The 17,434-nt window shown below is 40.9% G+C and overlaps 1 protein-coding gene and 1 pseudogene across 1 annotated transcript; both read left to right on the top strand.

Annotated features, from left to right (window-relative positions):
- Positions 1-2,629: 2,629 nt before the first annotated feature.
- LOC120288507 (snRNA-activating protein complex subunit 4-like) lies at positions 2,630-5,277 on the top strand. The gene is made up of 3 exons (XM_039302530.1): positions 2,630-3,309; positions 3,532-3,658; positions 4,801-5,277. The coding sequence occupies exons 1-3, from the start codon at positions 2,630-2,632 to the stop codon at positions 5,275-5,277; spliced, it is 1,284 nt and encodes a 427-aa protein (XP_039158464.1).
- A 3,271-nt stretch (positions 5,278-8,548) lies between these two features.
- LOC120288322 lies at positions 8,549-10,895 on the top strand (annotated as a pseudogene).
- Positions 10,896-17,434: the final 6,539 nt, after the last annotated feature.

Here is a 17,434-nt window from a genome sequence, read left to right as displayed (position 1 = left end):
TTTTTTTCTTTTCAGTTTGAATTGAGCTTTGCTGAATATCCACATGATTTCTGAATCAGAACGTTTAATTCGTTATGAAATATTTAGTGCTTTGATGTTACCTATGATGTCATGGCAACGGGCTTTACTCAGTTTTTGCAACGTGAATTGTAAAAGGACATGAACTCTGCTAAGAAGTTTATCTCGATTTTAGCCCTCTGTCGAACACCAAATATGCCATGGCACTTTGCATGAGCTTCATTGATATGGTGTAGAAAATTTATGGCCATTGAAACTTGGAACAATCATGTCAAACTTTTTTACAAGTATTAGAAGTCGCATAATACGGCCAAGAAAAGAGCATTTGGTCATACATAAAATGATATTGGTAAGCCATAAATTTCGGTCTCAATGTGCAATGTTATCCTTGTACTTTTGACTTATTTAATGTGGCACGTAAGACTAGTTTTCTAATGTGTGTGTTGTATGTATGTAAAACTATTTTTCCAATGTTCAATGTACTGTTTGATTTGATCTATATATATTTGAGAAAAGAGAAGGGAGCCACCCCAAGTGTCTCTTTTTTGATTTTTTGTAAAGGGTTAAATGTCAATGACAAATTAGTTTTTGAAGAGGTCCCTAATTTTGGAAAGAAATACAACATTCAATCGTCATCTTTGGTTCTTTTCATATTGCAATACTTATGTATTTCCTCAATGCTAATTAGTCTTAAGCACTTTCCCATTTTGTCAAACCTATCTATTAACCCTCCATTTTCTCATTTAGGCATTATTTATTTAGCGAAAAATGAATATTTTGAAAATATATTCTAAAATTGATAATTTATATTGCTTAAAAAATGAATGAATAAATTTTTTTTATGATCCACAAAAATTTTGAGACCTAAATTATTATCGTTAAAAAAATATTTACATTGACTAATTATTTCAAGCGTTACAAACAATAATTTTTATTTTTTTTTTTTCAAATTATTTATTTTTGAAATAGATTTATTTCACTTCTTTATGATCAAAACTTCTTGCAAAATAAAGCCTTTTTCAAATCATTGAACAATGCAACTAAGATAGTGTCTTTTGTCTTTGTCCATCAATGCATTAAAATGAAATTAATATGTATTTGAAATAAAAAAAAATAAAAAATATGAATTATAGAAAATCTATCCATCTCATTCTCATCTCATTAGCACTTTCTTGGGCATTATACATTGATTCTATAAGGAATTTTGATTATATTCCAAAATGATGGCGATATATTTTTTTGGACTAACTACTTCACATATTGATTTTCCCTCGTGAACTGCAGCCATCTATGTAGTACGTAACGAAAGCAATTGCTAATGGAGTGATCTAATAGTTTTGTTGCTCTTTTTCTACTGTTTTACTTAGTTGGAAAGTGTAGGGCTTTTTCATCTCCCTCCATAAACTACATTTTTGTTACTTATCTCCCTCAACTTCATTGTTTCTTGACTTAAGTCGTAATTCATTTACTTTTTAAAAGTATCTTCACTTTAATATATATGAAAAAGTATATAAAACATTGGCAGCGGTATCATGTTTATTAAATTAATTTGCTTAAATTGCTCTAAATTCTTAATAGTAAGTTCTCATCATAACTCTTTATATTGAATTGGACTTCCAACAAAACCACCACTAGCCATCGTGCTAAGAGACCACTACCACTACTTTCCACTTTCCTTTCCGTCAGTCCTGGTTTGCGCCACCCCCTTCTCTCTGATATTTTAGATGGGGTGGCATCTTTCTATGTGAAATTATGTACATATCTAATCACATAAGGGTATGAACTACTCAAACTACTTACGAGCTATTGTATCTCCCCTTGCACATCTTGATTCTTTTCGAGTTTGAATACATCAAAATATTGAATCAAGCTGAGCTTGTGCTGTGAATTCACTACTTGAATTGCTCTCTAGACCCATCAAATAGTCGATTTTCAATTGCAGTGTGTTTTTAGACTATAAGTCCGAGTTTAGTTCAAATTTCATTTGAATTTTATTGACAAGTCCGATTAGATTCGACATTGTTGAAAAGTTATTTAAGTTGAGCTCGAGTTTAAAAATTCCTACTCTCAATGGAGCTTAATAATAGAGTCAAGTTTTGCATATTTAAATCGAGTAAAATTGAGTCAAGTTCTAAGTAATGAGGTGTATTGACTGAACTTTATTTCAATTGTGCCCATGTATAATAGCGCAGACCCATATAAGAACTTGTGCTTTTCTTGCAAGACTTGACGGGAGTCTACTTATCTTTAACATAAAATCAAAGATGGACAAAATATTACATAGTCCCTCCTCACCATGTCAGCGTAGTCTTAGACCACTTAATGATTGACAAATGGCGCCATGTCAGCATACAGGTCCCATCGACTAAATCCAAAATCCAAGATGGGCCCAGGTCCTAGACGGTTCCCGATCCTGACCGTCGGTTCCAAGTGAACCATGGGAAATCAACGTGGACCCTATGGCTTTGTCTTGGCCCCCGTCTTTTCCCTTGTTAAAAAGCCCCAACTCACACACAGAATTCACTCACTCCCAAAGCCAAAACCAGCATCCACCCTCTCTCTTTCTCTCTCGCTCGCTCGCTCGCTCGCTCGCTCCCTCCCTCCCTCCCTCATGGAGCTCAACCTTGGCTTCTCTCTTGACCTCAAAACTCCTCCTCCGCCTCCTTTAAACGTGAAAGGCTTCTTCTACAATCTCCTCCACAGCCGTAGCCCCGACATTCTCGATGATGACCACGCCTTCACCATCGAAGGGTCCTCATCGAATCCTTTCTCGAGGGTGGTCTCGACCCCACAGCTCGAACCTTCATTTCCTCACCCACGCCCTGATCCTAACCCAGCCGCAACGCTCCCCAGAGAGTTCGACCTCTGTGCACCTCCGCTGCCACCGACCCCTCCTCCTCCGTCCATGGAAACCTCACCAGAGAGCAGCGACGGCATAGCGGCGCAGGGCCAGCTCGAGTTCAAGAGCCTCTTTAACTACGGTCCAGTGGATCAACGTCCTTATCACGATCCGGTTACAGAGGACCGCCAGGTCATGCCTTTGCTCGACTTAAATGACCTCGGGTCACTGAACGAGAGGCCCGGTGAGGAGGCCGGTGTGAGCTCGGACCACCAATGGGGTCGTGAGCGGGACGATGGTCGTCATGATCGGAGGAAGAGAGAGGTGGCGACGGGTTTGCCGCAGCAGCAGTCGAAGCAGAAGACGGAGAAAAATAAAAAAGAGAATGACAAGGACGAGGCTGACGAGGAGCCCTTGGTCGTCAAAGGCCAGTGGACTCCTACCGAAGACAGGTTAAGAATTAAAAAAACGCCCTTTTTCTGATTGCTTCTTCTTCTTCATCTTCTTTTTTTTTCCCCCGATTTTGAATGTTTTTCTTTTGACTTCTGTGTTTTCAGTTTATTTTCCACATTAGCGTTTCTGGGCATTTTTTCCCTCAAAATTTTGGGGTGACATGTGATGAAGAAAATTATTCATTGTCTGTATTGTCTTTTTTTTTTTTTTTTTTTTTGCAGCCGCTTAATGATGTTGGTTGAGACTCATGGAATGAAAAGGTGGTCTCAGATTGCTCAAATGATGAAGGGGAGAGTCGGAAAACAGTGCAGGGAGAGATGGCATAACCATTTGAGGCCTGATATCAAGGTTTTTTCCCCTTTTTTTCCTTTAAATTTATCTTGCCCATAATTTGCTCCATCTTTAGACCCCTTCCTCCATTGTACCTTCCATTATATGAATTTACATTGACCGCCATACTCATTTAGTCAAATATTCAGAAAAAGAATCACGGTTAGGTTTGATAAATGATTTGCATACATAGGAAGTATATCTAATGACAGATATGCGATATACATATAGATTAAGGAATGTGAGCATTCAACACTCATTGGGATTTGCAAATTTATTATAAATTCATGCCATAAACGCTCATCCATACACACCATATATGCGTTTCTTTTATTAGTTGTCCACAAAAAAAATTACCTTATTTCCTTATATTTACCGACACGTGTAGTCTAGTGCGTGGAACTCGTGACTCTATCTCTCTTTTTTGTCCTTATTAAGTTTATGGTTGACTCACTTCTTAAAGTTTGCCGATACGCTACTTATCCTACGTCGTTTAGTCCAACTCATAGGCATGCATGGCGATGAGTGCCCATGCGGACCGGATTCTTTGGAAACCATGCCTTATAATCAGGCCGTAAAAATTTCTAAAGATGCTTTGATTCTTATTTAACGTAAAAGTTTTTTTATTTTTTATTTAAGTTTTAGTGATGACCAAATTGTCTGAACCTTTCACGCGCTTCCGTGCCCTAGTTCAGCAGCCACTTAAGAACAAAACAAATGGTTAAATCCTTTTTATGAACTCCAAATTCTTCCATTTAACACAGCATATACCTAATAAAACACCCCAAAAAAATATTAGGAATACACCACTATTAAGCCTTAAATGAATAAGATCCACAACTATATTAGAAAGGTGTAAATACATTCATCATGAATTTCCCTTGTTTTTTCCCTCCAAGAAATTTAACCATATTGTATATCAAGAAAATATTTTACACTTGCACATGAATACAAATATTTTGTATTATATTTGATCAATTAAAACTGAAAAACCAAATTACAATCGCCTGTATTAATGAAGTTTAATTAAAGATGCATTACCAAAATTAAAGACTTCGCCAAAAGCCCAAACTCACAAAACCCTAGAGTAAGTTTTTCTATCTCTTCTCCTCCGCTTTTTCTTCTTCTTCTTCATTTGGCTCTCATCATTTTCTTAGCAGAAGGACTCGTGGAGCATCGAAGAAGACAAGATCCTGATTCAGGCACACAAGCAGATTGGGAACAAATGGGCAGAGATAGCCAAGAGATTGCCTGGAAGAACTGAGAACAGCATAAAAAATCACTGGAATGCCACCAAGCGCAGGCAATTCACTAAGCGTAAGTTTCAACCCGATAGCAACAACTCCAACCTCTTGCAAAGCTACATCAGGAGTGTCACCACTCCATCTCCTCCGAAATGGTCGCCACCAGCTCGTGGTCCTGACCATTGCCACCACAACACCAAGAAGCAGTCATTGTCTTTGTCGAAGGCAGCCATTTCCCGTGGCTTGGACATGCAGCCCGAAGCGGCTAACTGCCCCCAGCAGGTGCTGGATCACCACCACGGGCCGCCGCCTCCGCTTGCTCAGAGGCCAGCCAGCAATTACTTCCGTTATCCGATGGTTGATGGGAATGGGATCTTGGGCTTTATCAAGTGAAGGACCATCATTATCATCAGGTGCTGAGTGAAGGTGGTGGTAATGGGGGTGGAGGGAGATGTGATAATGATCGTGAGTTGGACTTGGAGATGAGGTTGGGGATGGATGGCGATCGCTGCCGCCACTATCGTCATCAGCACCATAGTGACCATCACCGTCGGGAGATTAAGGAGCTGGACTTGCTCGAGATGATGGGTCGTCAAAGTGGCTAATTCCGAATTCATAAATACCCTAGTAGGTAATAAAAGACCCTTATACTGTTGCTGCTTCTCAAAATGTTGTCTTTGGCTTATTTGTTCTCCCAGTTTGCTTGTTTGAGACCTCATGTTGTTGTTCTGATAATCGTATGTGAGAGAGAGACTTCTTTTTGTTTTATTCCCATATAACCATTGTGTAAGGGTGTCTATGACTATGTCAATGTTTATGTGATAGACCTGAAAGAGGTCTAATGTTATTACATATGCATGTGTTTAGCTTAGTTATTCTGTGTTTACCTCGATCTTCGGGGACAGAGGCTTCTATCACTATCTCGTTGACACCTAAATTTCGTTTTTAATTAATTAGGTTTTTTTTTACATTTATTTGTCTTTTTCGGATAGTAAATAATAATAAACAAAACAAAACAAAAGAAAAGCAAAAGCCCAGCCCATCTTTTTTTCTCCTTTTCTTCTCCTCCGCGTGGCCCCTACGGCCCATTTTCCTTCACCCCGGCCCGGCCCCTTTTCTCTCTTCTTCTTCCTCCTTCCTTTCCTTCGCCGCTGCAACTCACGCGCAGCGAGGGAGGCCGAGCGCGAAGGACGGCCTACGGCCGAGGAGTGTAGGGCGACGCGTCGGCCGGGGGATAAGATCGCAAACGCCATTAATGTTGAGTGAGCTTCGCTGGAAAGCTCGATGGGACACCGGTTCAGCCAAGTGGAACCGGTGGGCAAGCCGGAGGCCGGCGACCGAGCCGCTCCGTCGACCGGATTTCCTTCGCCTATAAATAGGTGGCCGCAAGCATCGTGGGAGGGCGTGGCGAGCTCGGAAATCCTTCACCGAGAGACATCGGGAAGGGTTGAAGGGCGAGCGCTAGGAGAGCTCGAGTCGCGAGCTCGGCCCACCTTCCATCGAGAGACTTCGGGAAGGCGGGCGAGCATTTCGCCCGAAGGTCGATCCGGCCGGTGGAGGCTCGGATCGCCCGAGTGAGGAAGAAATCAAGGCCGAGGAAGGTCCTGGCCGAGATCTACGCAGCAAATCTGGTTCTTTTAGCTATCGTTGTTGCCGCCGAACGCCGTTTGCCTCGACCAAGTCCCGACGCTGTTCCCTCAAAGGGTTTGTTGTCGTGTTTCCCCCCTCCCCCGTAGAGCCATTGTCGTGATCGATCCGCCGAAGCCGCACGGATCGGGAAGCCGAGTTGCCGCCTCGTTGCCTAGTCTTGCCGTCACCGTCGTTGTTCACCGCGACCTCCACCATCGCGAACCGCCCCCCCGTCGCCCCGTTCCCGTTCGAGAAAAGGTAAAAAGGGCATCATTGTTCATCGTAGCCGTTTTCCGTTGACCTAGCTGTCGTCGCCGTCGTCGCCGCCATAGTCGTCGCCGCCGTAGTCGCCGTCGCCGTAGTTGTCGCCGCCGTAGTCACCGTCGCCGCCAAGCACCTCGGTTCCCCCTTCGGCGCCGCGGATTCGCAAAACCCTAGGGTTTGCTATTTCCGGAGTCGTTGAATCGGATCCGGTCTCGGAACCGCGTAGGGTTTCGCGAGATTCCGGGGCGGCGGGAAGCCGAGTCGCGAAGTCGGGTCGGACCCGGGTAGGGTTCGCCAGGGAGTCGGGTCGTGAGGTCGGATCAGATCCAGGTCGTCGGGCCGGGCCGGGCGTCCCCGAACACCCGCCACGGCGTCATTTTAATAAAAAAAAATAATAATAAATAAAATGAAAAAATCCGAGTCGGGCTCCGTCCTTGTTCGGGTCGCCAACCCGTGATCCGAGGCTGGGTCGGTTTTATTTTAAAATAATATTTTAATGATAAATAAATAATTTATTTTCCAAAAAAAAACAAAATTATATATTTTTTCTTTTCGAAATATATATTTAAAAAAAAATTAATTTCCAAAAAAAAAAAAAAACAAAAAAAAATATCCAAAAAATATTTTATTTTCCAAAAATATTAAAAAATGTTTTAATTTCCAGAAAATCGAAAAATAGTAAAAATGATAAAAATATTTTATTTTCCAAAAAAATCAAAAAAATCAAAAATATTCCATATTTTCCAAAAAAGGCCAAAAATCCAAAAAGGCCAAAAATTCATGAAAAGCCAAAAAAATTTAGAAAAAGCCAAAAAAGACTTGTATTTTCCAAAAATACCAAAAAAATCCCAAAAAAATCCCTTTTGTGTCCAAAAATTAGAAAAGACCTAGAAAATGTTTTTCCTCCAAAATGCATGGAAAATCCCTCGAACATCCAAGAAACCTCGGGGTTTAAACAAGATTAGGTACCGAAAGGGAATTAGTGATTAACTAGTGTAATCAAGTCCCCAATCCTAATTTCTCTAGTTGCGCAGGAGTGAGTATTTCTCCCGATACTTCACTTGGGTTTCTAATCAACCCACCCCAAATCGATTAGTAGCGACTCCAATTTAAAAATTGATTTACAGGTTAAAAACTCAGACTATTAAAGTCGTGAATTGGTGGACTTGGGAGAGTCGAGGCATAACTAATTTCAGCCGAGCCATTAGCCTCCTTAGGCGCTCGTACCTGATTGCGGGCGCTGGAAAAAAAGAGGTCGCGACGCCTTTTGGCGACTCCACTGGGACATTTGAGGACTTAGGCCATTTTATCTTGTTTAAACCCTTTACTTGACTTGTTTTTTCTTTTGTGCGGGGTAGTAGCTTAAAGTTTTTAAAATAAAATGTTTTGTGATTATAAACTGTTGTGCATGCTTTCTTGTTTTTAAATACTACACATGGCACACACAACCCGGCCGCCGGACTCCGCCCGCCATAGATTTCTAGGATGGTGTTAAGAAAGATACGACCTCGAACGCGAGACTTTTCTGTAGCCGATGTAGAGGTCGCCTTTCTTTTCCTTCTGAATCATCATAAAACTTAGCCGAGGTTAACATGCGTTTCCGTGTCTCTCTCTTATGGTCTGGTTTTGGGCTCCCAATAAACTTGGCGCGGACAAAAACTGTCCCAAGGCACATCGCCCACTCTGTCTCTCTTCGCAGCTTCTTCTTACACCCTTTTTTCTTCTGAGCTACTCACTAAATTTGGGTTCATTTGATCTTGGTGACAGAAAAATGAGTCAGAACAGACTTGGTTTGGAGGTTTCGCCTGATCTGCCTCAAGACGACGATGGCCGTCGCAGACGAACTGGTGAGCAATACAAAAGCACTTGAAAACTCTTTCTTATCTTCATGACCAAACTTTGTTCTGTATGAATTGGAGTTTTCACTCAACAAAAGCCTCGTTCAACAATGCTTACATTCTATTCATCTTTTGCGTTTCTGTTCAAAAGGAGAAAGGCACTTTGGAACACCCTCCTTTTTTTTTTGGATCAGGCCTCCTTTAATAAGCCGAACCGTATGAAATTGAGTCGTCGTCTGTTTTGGTAGAAAAGGGGGGCAAACCCCGAACTGTGTTTTCGAGCTCTTCACTCTCTTAAAAGAAACGTTAGTTAATTTTTCTCTAGTTGAGAAAGAGGTTGCTTTTTCTGCAATATTTAACGGCTCCGGAGTTGCATTTTTGTTCTGGGTTCAAACCAGGGACCGTGTGGACAGCCATTGCTCAGGTTATCACAGCCGTAATCGGGTCGGGAGTGCTGTCTCTGGCATGGGCCACGTCGCAGCTCGGGTGGATCGCCGGGCCGGCAGTGATGTTCATGTTCTCCTTCATCACTCTCTACACCTCCTCTCTTTTGGTCGATTGTTACCGCACCGGCGACCCTGTCCGTGGAGAACGAAACGGCACTTACAAATGTACTGTCCGGGCCATTCTCGGTAATAATACACACAATATATATAGTTCTACCCACCATGTATTTTCGCATTAATATGCTCTCTTTCATTTCATTTGATCGATTGAATTTTCTCATTTGTCTTCTGTTTCTTTTCTTTTCTTTTTTCTTTTTTTTTTTTTATAAATATTGGCAGGTCGGGAAAAGCGAAGTTATGCGGACTGGTTCAGTACCTCTTCCATTTTGGGGTTCCCATCGCGTACACTATTGCAGCTTCCATAAGCATGATGTGAGTGGTGAATTTCATTATACTCGGAATTCAACATGATGTTAGGCTCGTGAGTTTCATGTAAATTTTGATTCTACTGAATATTTGAGTGAACAGGGCATTCATCGAATCAATTTGCTTCCATACGAAAAGTGACAAAAGTCACTGCGACACGAGTAGCTATATACACATGATCATATTCAGGGTCATTGAGATCATTCTATCCCAAATCCCAAACTTTGACAAGTCGTGGTGGCTCCCCAGTGTGGCCATTGTCATGTCGTCCACTTACTTGATTATTGGAATTGCCCTCAGCATTGCATGAGTCATAGGTAGCTATCGATTTTTCATGCTATCAATTCTTTTTGTGTATGAACACGTTATGTGATGATTAAAATAAACTAGAAAGATTGAGTAGAAGCAAGTCTGACACTAGCCCTCATATCTCTCAGAAAATAACAAATTCGAAGGAAGGCTCTCTGGGTCAAACATTGGCACTATCAATCATACCCTGAAAATATGGAGGTGCTTCCAGGCTTGGGTGCCATTGCTTTTGCCTACTCATATTTCACCAACCTCATCGAAATTCAGGTAAAATCATGCAATCCTGTATATTAGCTATATGAAAAAAACTACTCCTGGACTTTTGGAAAAACATCCCTAATTGCTCTAATCATTGACTCTGGTGATTAATTGATCATTGTGATATGCGTTGAAAACAGGATACCATTAAATTCCCTCCCCCAGAGGCCAAGACGATGAAGAAGGCCATGTTGGTAAGTGTGGCGGTCATAACTTTATTATACATGCTCTGCGGCTGCATGGGCTATGCCGCATTCGGGGACTTAGCACCTGGGCACCTCCTCGCGGGTTTCAGGTTCTTCAATCCTTATTGGCTCGTTGACATAGCGAATCTCGCCGTTGTGATTTACCTCGTCTGCGCCTACCAGATGTTCGCCCAACCTCTCTTTGCCTCCATGGAGAGATACGCCGAGAGAAAGTTTGCAGGCAGCGGGTCAATCACCCAGGAGAGCAAAATCCCGGTCCTGGGTTTCGGAAACTACACGCTATTTGGCTTCCGGCTGATTTGCCGAACAATTTTCGTGATTGTCACCACCGTGATCTCGATGCTGCTTCCGTTCTTCGATGACATGATCGGACTGCTTGGTGCTCTGGGATTCTGGCCTTTGATGGTTTATTTCCCGGTCGAGATGTACATCGTCCAAATGGAGATCCCCAGGTGGAGCACCAAATGGATATGCCTCCAGATCCTCAGTGTAGCTTGCCTCATCATCAGTATCGCCGCTGCTGTGGGCTCGATCGCTGGGGTGGTGCTACATCTCAAGTCCTACAAGTCTTTGGGGCCTAGCTACTGATTTCGGCCCAACATCACCAATCTTCTCATTGCTGATGAGGAGTTACAAGGCCGCTTTAGGATCATTTGTGCTCCCTTGTCTACTTTTGGTGAAGAACTACTTTTGCGTTAGCCGAGTCTCGTGTTCCTGTAAAAAAAAAAAAAAAAAAAAAAAAGGAAGGTAAACTAGGGTTTGTACAGTGGATGGGGGGCTTTATCTTTTATTTATTTATTTAGATGAGTGCTTTATCATGCAACATGGATTATGCCCATGGAGTTTTCACTTTTTATAAAAAGTCTTCCATTGAACTTTTAAGGATACCGTTTTACTTGACCTATTCGATCTTTTAACTATTCACAATTTAACTTAGAAAGTTTGATTTTTTGACAATTTAACTCTTGGAAGTTTCACTGACGCCTACTCCGCCTTTTCTGCTTCTTTTTGACGATTTAACTCTTGGAAATTTCACCGACACCTACTCTGCCTTTTCTGCTTCTTCTCCTTCCTTTTGTTTTGGTTTATTTTATGACAAAGGCCCATTAAAACCACCCCTGGCGGATAACCAGATATGGCAAAAATCAATCCTGGTGAAGGCCACATTCAGGTCACTGGGACGAACAAAAGCGGCAAATCAACTAAATTTGTCAACTTGCATAATGAATTTGAGGGGAAAAAAGGCTAAAATGATCATTCTTAATGAACACCTTACTTAAAAAAGTATAGTGAGATAAGATGGTCTATACATATCGAAGCAACAAAAGGAGCCAAGAGGTGATCTTGCTAAAACTACCCAATAAACCAACAGGCATGTGGCCCTGCTGATAGAGGAATTGGGCGTGGGGCTGGGGGCGCTGGATTTGAAATTTGATTCCGTACTAAACGCATGTGTATAAAGGAGGGGAGCGAAAAAGAAGAAAAGAAAAAGTACACTACCCTGCGACGGTCGTGAAGGGACTTGCGTGAGCACGTCCATCTCCCGATCCCAAAGAAGACATGACAAATGATTTGTAGGGCTCGACTGCAATTTTCTTTTTTCGCTTTTATTAGATTCTAAAAGTTGTTTGGCAACCGAAAGAAGAGTTGTGTGACCTTTTAATTAGTGGAATCACTTAACAATTAGTGACATTGTTTGTCTGGGCTGGATCCCACGAGCGAGATTGAGAACCACGTGAATTTACAATTAATGGGTTTCTATGATTGTCATGATTATAGCTGTCATCGATTGTGGTGTCTGCTCAATTTAAAAATATATACCTTTTATGTTCAAGTAAAAACTAATACGTCTATGACAATATAAAAAAAAATCTCAAATTAGTATATTTGTAAAAAGGTTATCATTCATTATCTCCCGGGAAAATTTTAAATAAGGATCTAAAGTGTCATCATTTTTTCAAAAGAGAACCTGAAGTGAAATTTGTCTCAAATAAGGACCCAAAGTGCCATCATTTTCTCAAAAGATGACATGAATTGAAATGTGTCTCAAAGAAGGACCAAAAGTAGTCATTTAATCTCAAAGAAGGATCTCACTCCGGTCGGTGAATAGATACATCTTCAATGTATATTCCGGTGACGATTACGATATTTTGGTTCTTTTTTTTTTTTCATTTTTAGTTGCCACATTCATCGTCTTCTTCGTTCCTGTTCACTTTTTCATGCCCGGATCAAGAACACCGAGACTTGGGGAAAGGCCGGTGAGCAAGCTTTGTTGGTAGGGCCGGTGAGGGCTCGACACCCATCCCCGGCAACGAGCAAGGGCTCCACGCCCATCGTCGACGGCGGGCAAGGGCCATCAAGCCCTCGTTGGCCATGGGGGAGGGGGCCGTCCAAATCGAGGCCCTACAAGAAGGTCCTCGAGGGCTAAAGAAGTCGTCAATCTAGGAACGGTGGTAGGAGGAAGGGATGAAGAAAGTGACGTAGGCATCCGGTCGTAGTCTCGCGAGAAGACAAGGTTGTTGATAGAGTAGCGGGCGGAGGTGGGGGAGGTCGCCCCTCACGGCCATCAACAAGGTCACCCCTCACCGACCTTGGGCGAGGGCTCACCCACCTCATTGGCCATTGATAAGGGCCGACAAGGGCTTGCAAGCCCTCACCCACAGCCGGCGAGGGCTCGACCCTCGCCAACCGCAACCGAGGCCACCCTCGCGGATCTCGGCGAGGGTTGGCCTACAAGCCCTCGCCCATGGCCGGCGAGGGCTTGGTGGCCCTCGCCTACTGCCGACGATGGGCATCCAACCCTTGCCGACCCTCATCAACGACCAGTGCTCACTGGCCCTTCCCAAGTCCGATGTTCTTGAGAAGAAGACAAACATGAGATGATGATGAAGATGATGAATATGATGAACAGTGCCACCATTAACCCAAAATAATAATAATAATAATAATAATAAAGAACAAGACAACAAAAAATTAAAAAAGAAAAATTGACAAAAATATCCTTGATCAGGCTATCGGAATACGCATCAAAGATGCAATTATTCACCAACCGGCAAATGAGGTCATTCTTTGAGACTAAATGATCACTTTGGGTCCTTATTTGAGACAAACTCCACTCCGGTGTCCTTTTTGAGAAAATGAAGGCACTTTGGATCCTTATTTGAGACAAATTTTACTTGGTCCTCTTTTGAGAAAATGATGGCATTTTGTAGGTCCTTATTTGAAAATTTCCTTATCTCCCATTAAATTAGATTAATATTATGAAAAATCACAAATTAATATATCTGTTTTGGTAACATGATATACTTGATGCTAATTAGAGAATTGATAACTTAAGAAAGCTAATAGAATTGTTTGACTATTTACCTTTCATTGTTCTCTTTTTTTGCTTGCAGGTTATTCGAGGTATTATGAAAGCGCAACAGCTAGTTTAAGGTTCACGACACTAATGAGTTCAAATCTCCAAGGCAGTGATGAGTGAGATGGCGGATTGATTTCGTTGACACACCGGTGCTTGTGCAGGGACAATGAATTGAGACTTATCGCAAGGATATTGATTTGAGACTTTCTTTGCAATTTAACCACCACACTTAGGACACTCATTGTTCTTATTTGGTGGTGATTTTAGGAAAATTATCAAAAAGTCCCAAACCTATTGTTGTTGTTCTAATTCAATTCATTTGATCAATTTTGGCTAGCTGGTGTGAACATGGACATTGGCTAACACGTTGGTACTAGCTATTAGGCCAACACTGACATGATAATTTTTACATAATTTTTTAATTGTTTTTATTTTTGTTTTTTCTCTTCTTCCTTCTTTTGTTTCTTTGCCCACAGTGGCTAATGAGGCCCTTGCCCAATGGTAAGTTCCATCCGATGCCCAATTGATTCTATTGTCTCGCATTATTCGGATGATGCAATAATCTCTCGTGACTAGTTTAGGAGGATCAGAACTAGAAGGTATTTCGAACCAAAAAATAAAAATAAAAAGAGCTAGAAGATACACTAATTGGCAGCCAACTTGGCGACTTCCTTTTTGTTCCTTTGCTTGATGCAAGACCGTCCACCTAAGCAAATGAGGGCTCTTTTTAGCCCGGAATATAGCCTTCTTGGTAGAACACACACGAACAATCGGATTAGGAAACGAGATGACAAAGCAAAACGCGCGCGGACAGTCATACAAAGGGGGATGAAAGGAACCCAAAAAAAAAAAAAAAATTCTGTGTGGAACTTCATCCAGTGCACAGGAAAATTACAGTGAGTCTATATAAATGTAGTTTGCCTTACTCATGTCGGGCCAGCTATACACTGGCCTCTCATCATTGGCGCCATTTAATCGTGACTGTCGACGAGGCCAATAGTTCGATGCGAGCCATGAATGAACCATGTTTCGAAGACAAGCTACTATATATCAATCGACTTGCATCAAAAAGCAATCAATAGGATCATCTGCATCATTTAACAAGGAAAGGCCATTGTTGCGTAAAGCAAGCGATTGAATAATAATATAGATAGAAGAAGAAAATATATCGGATATGAGATTTAAGTGGTTTGGTCATAGAGACCTACGTCCAAGAGGAGAGAATGGCATATTCACTATAAATTAAGTGATACAATGAAATTATACACTTAAGTCACTCAAACACTCTCGATATTTCCCAAACCCCAATTACACCAAAAACGCATGCAGTGTTTAGGCTCAAAATCCCTCGTGAAATAATCTTTCAATTTTACAAAAGACTTACATGCAAATTTTACCACAAGAGTTAATCGGCTTCAACACTAAACCTCTTGGATGTAATTCACAAACAAGTTTCGCCGCATGGACAATACAAAGATAGCCCACACTTTCAAGCACTCTTTCGGCCCTTCAACGTTTTCTTCATATCAGCAATAGCCCTCACTCAAAACAACACACAAGTCATATATTTATATGGGCGGTCAGAGATAGCACACGTCCTACACTAAGAAACCGAATCAAGGTAGAATTTGGTCAACCGGTCAACAAGTTTAACTCTTGGACTTTCCTTTTCTTGAACATAACTTCAACGAGAGTTAGGAAGAATACTTCTAAATATTTTCCTTTTATTCTTTCTCTCACCCAATCTTTCCTATTCTTGTTTTGACTATGATCCTTATCCAACAGAGCTCAAACGAGATCTAAATTTCCATGGCAAATATTTGGGCGTCCAGAAATAATAATAATTTATCTCGGGTCTATTTTTATTCATGGGTTCAAGCTCAAGACATATTATAACAATCTCCAACTTGCTTCAACGTTTGAGTCAAGTCACATTCGCTTTGCAAAAATTCAAACTTTGTCACTACTTTGCCATAGCCCCGACAAACTCAATCGCTACAGATATTTTCAAGTCCAAGCCTCAATTTAATTTCACCATAATCGAGGACCTCATCGAAAGACCAACTCCACATGTACTTTTAATTGCTACGCAAGGATTTTCCGACACAATCTCTTTAACTGCAAATAAAGCAAAACAATTGTTACATCCATATATGTGAGGAGATCGAATGATACGTACCTTGTCAATATCGGCAATTATAACAATCGTTGGCTTTATAAGCTCTACCTTGCTACAATGACCATTCGTGTCGATTACTTTGCTAATACTCATACCCGCTACCTCAAGAGTTTCTGGTTATAACTTCACCTCAGGTTGAATACCGTTCAACCACGTTTGAGCACTGCTATAAGCACTCCTAACTAGAAGTACTGGAAACTTGTCAAAAGTCACTTATTTGTTGATAACAAGTTAATATAATTCTAGATACGATAGCCGATAACCCCTCTCACCTTGTGTATAACCTAGAAACATGCATTTTCATACCCTTCCATTGAGCTTACCATCACTTACTCAAACATAACATGGACCATCAAATACTATAATAAAAGAATAATCAATAACATTACTTGATCACACTTGAGAATTTGACATCCAATCGTTGTCGATGGGGATCTATTTATCAGGTAACTCATCGTACTAAGCACATTCACTAGGAATCTCTTAGCCATATTAGCACTAAAAAGTATTTTATGGGCCGTCTTTAGTAATGTTTTACTTATCAATTCTGCAACATGTTGTGGCTCATTGGCATAAGTGCAGTGTTTCACTATACTTTCTTTCATGCAAAATTTGTTAAATAGCTTGGAGCAAAACCTTATGTTACTGTCATTCCGCACATGCTTGATTGTTTTACCAATCTCCTTTTCGATCAAAGCTACATGATCCTGACAATAACATCAAACTTGTGCTTAAGCACAAATACCCACATATTTATCGAATAGTCATCAACAACTGTTAGCATATATCTGACACTCTTCCTTGAATGAAACCACAAAAATCTACAAACATTGAAGTGAATTAACTCTGCAATTTTCATAGTTTCTTTAACGGTCATATTGGACTACACTTTTCATTGTTGATCTAAATCACAACATCTGCATACATTCAGTTCGTTGGCATTGTAACCACATAGCATATTTTTCACTTAAAACCTTTAGGCTTCTCTCACCAACGTGTCCAAATGCATATGCCACAATTTATACTCTCAAACAGATGCAGCCGACATCTCCACAGTGAAATCTATCACTGTCTTATCTTGAAATTCATAGAGGCCGTTATGTTTAGTTCATTTCCTTATCACCAAAACACCTCGAACGATTTTCATAATTCCACATTCTAGAATATATCAATACGATTTAGGACACTCAAGGAAATCAAGTTCTTAACTCTAGAACATGCCTCACTCCAGTTAATGTCCTTACAATACCATTATGCATTTTGATACTAACATTGTCAACATTGACAACATCGCATTTAGCGTTATTCCCCAATTACACTTTACTATTATCTATGCATTGATAAATAGTAAACCAGTTTCTAAGTGTAGTATGAAAAGAACAACCAAAATCTATGATCCATCCATCAAACGATGAATCATTAATGATAAACAAGACAAAATCAGCATTATCCAAATTATCATAAGCTACAGCTATAACATTATCTGCAAAATTAGCTATAATTCTCTTACCCTTATTATTTTTCAGTTTTAGACAATTCTTTATAAGATGCCCCATCTTGCTATAGCTCCAACTAACAGTCTTAAAGTGATTACGCTTGTTCATATTAGTACTATTCCGATAACATGTGTTCTA

Source organism: Eucalyptus grandis, chromosome 9, assembly GCF_016545825.1.
Source record: "Eucalyptus grandis isolate ANBG69807.140 chromosome 9, ASM1654582v1, whole genome shotgun sequence".
NCBI lineage: Eukaryota > Viridiplantae > Streptophyta > Magnoliopsida > Myrtales > Myrtaceae > Eucalyptus > Eucalyptus grandis.
Note: the sequence above shows the minus strand (reverse complement) of the source record. Positions and strands in the feature narration are given on the sequence as shown.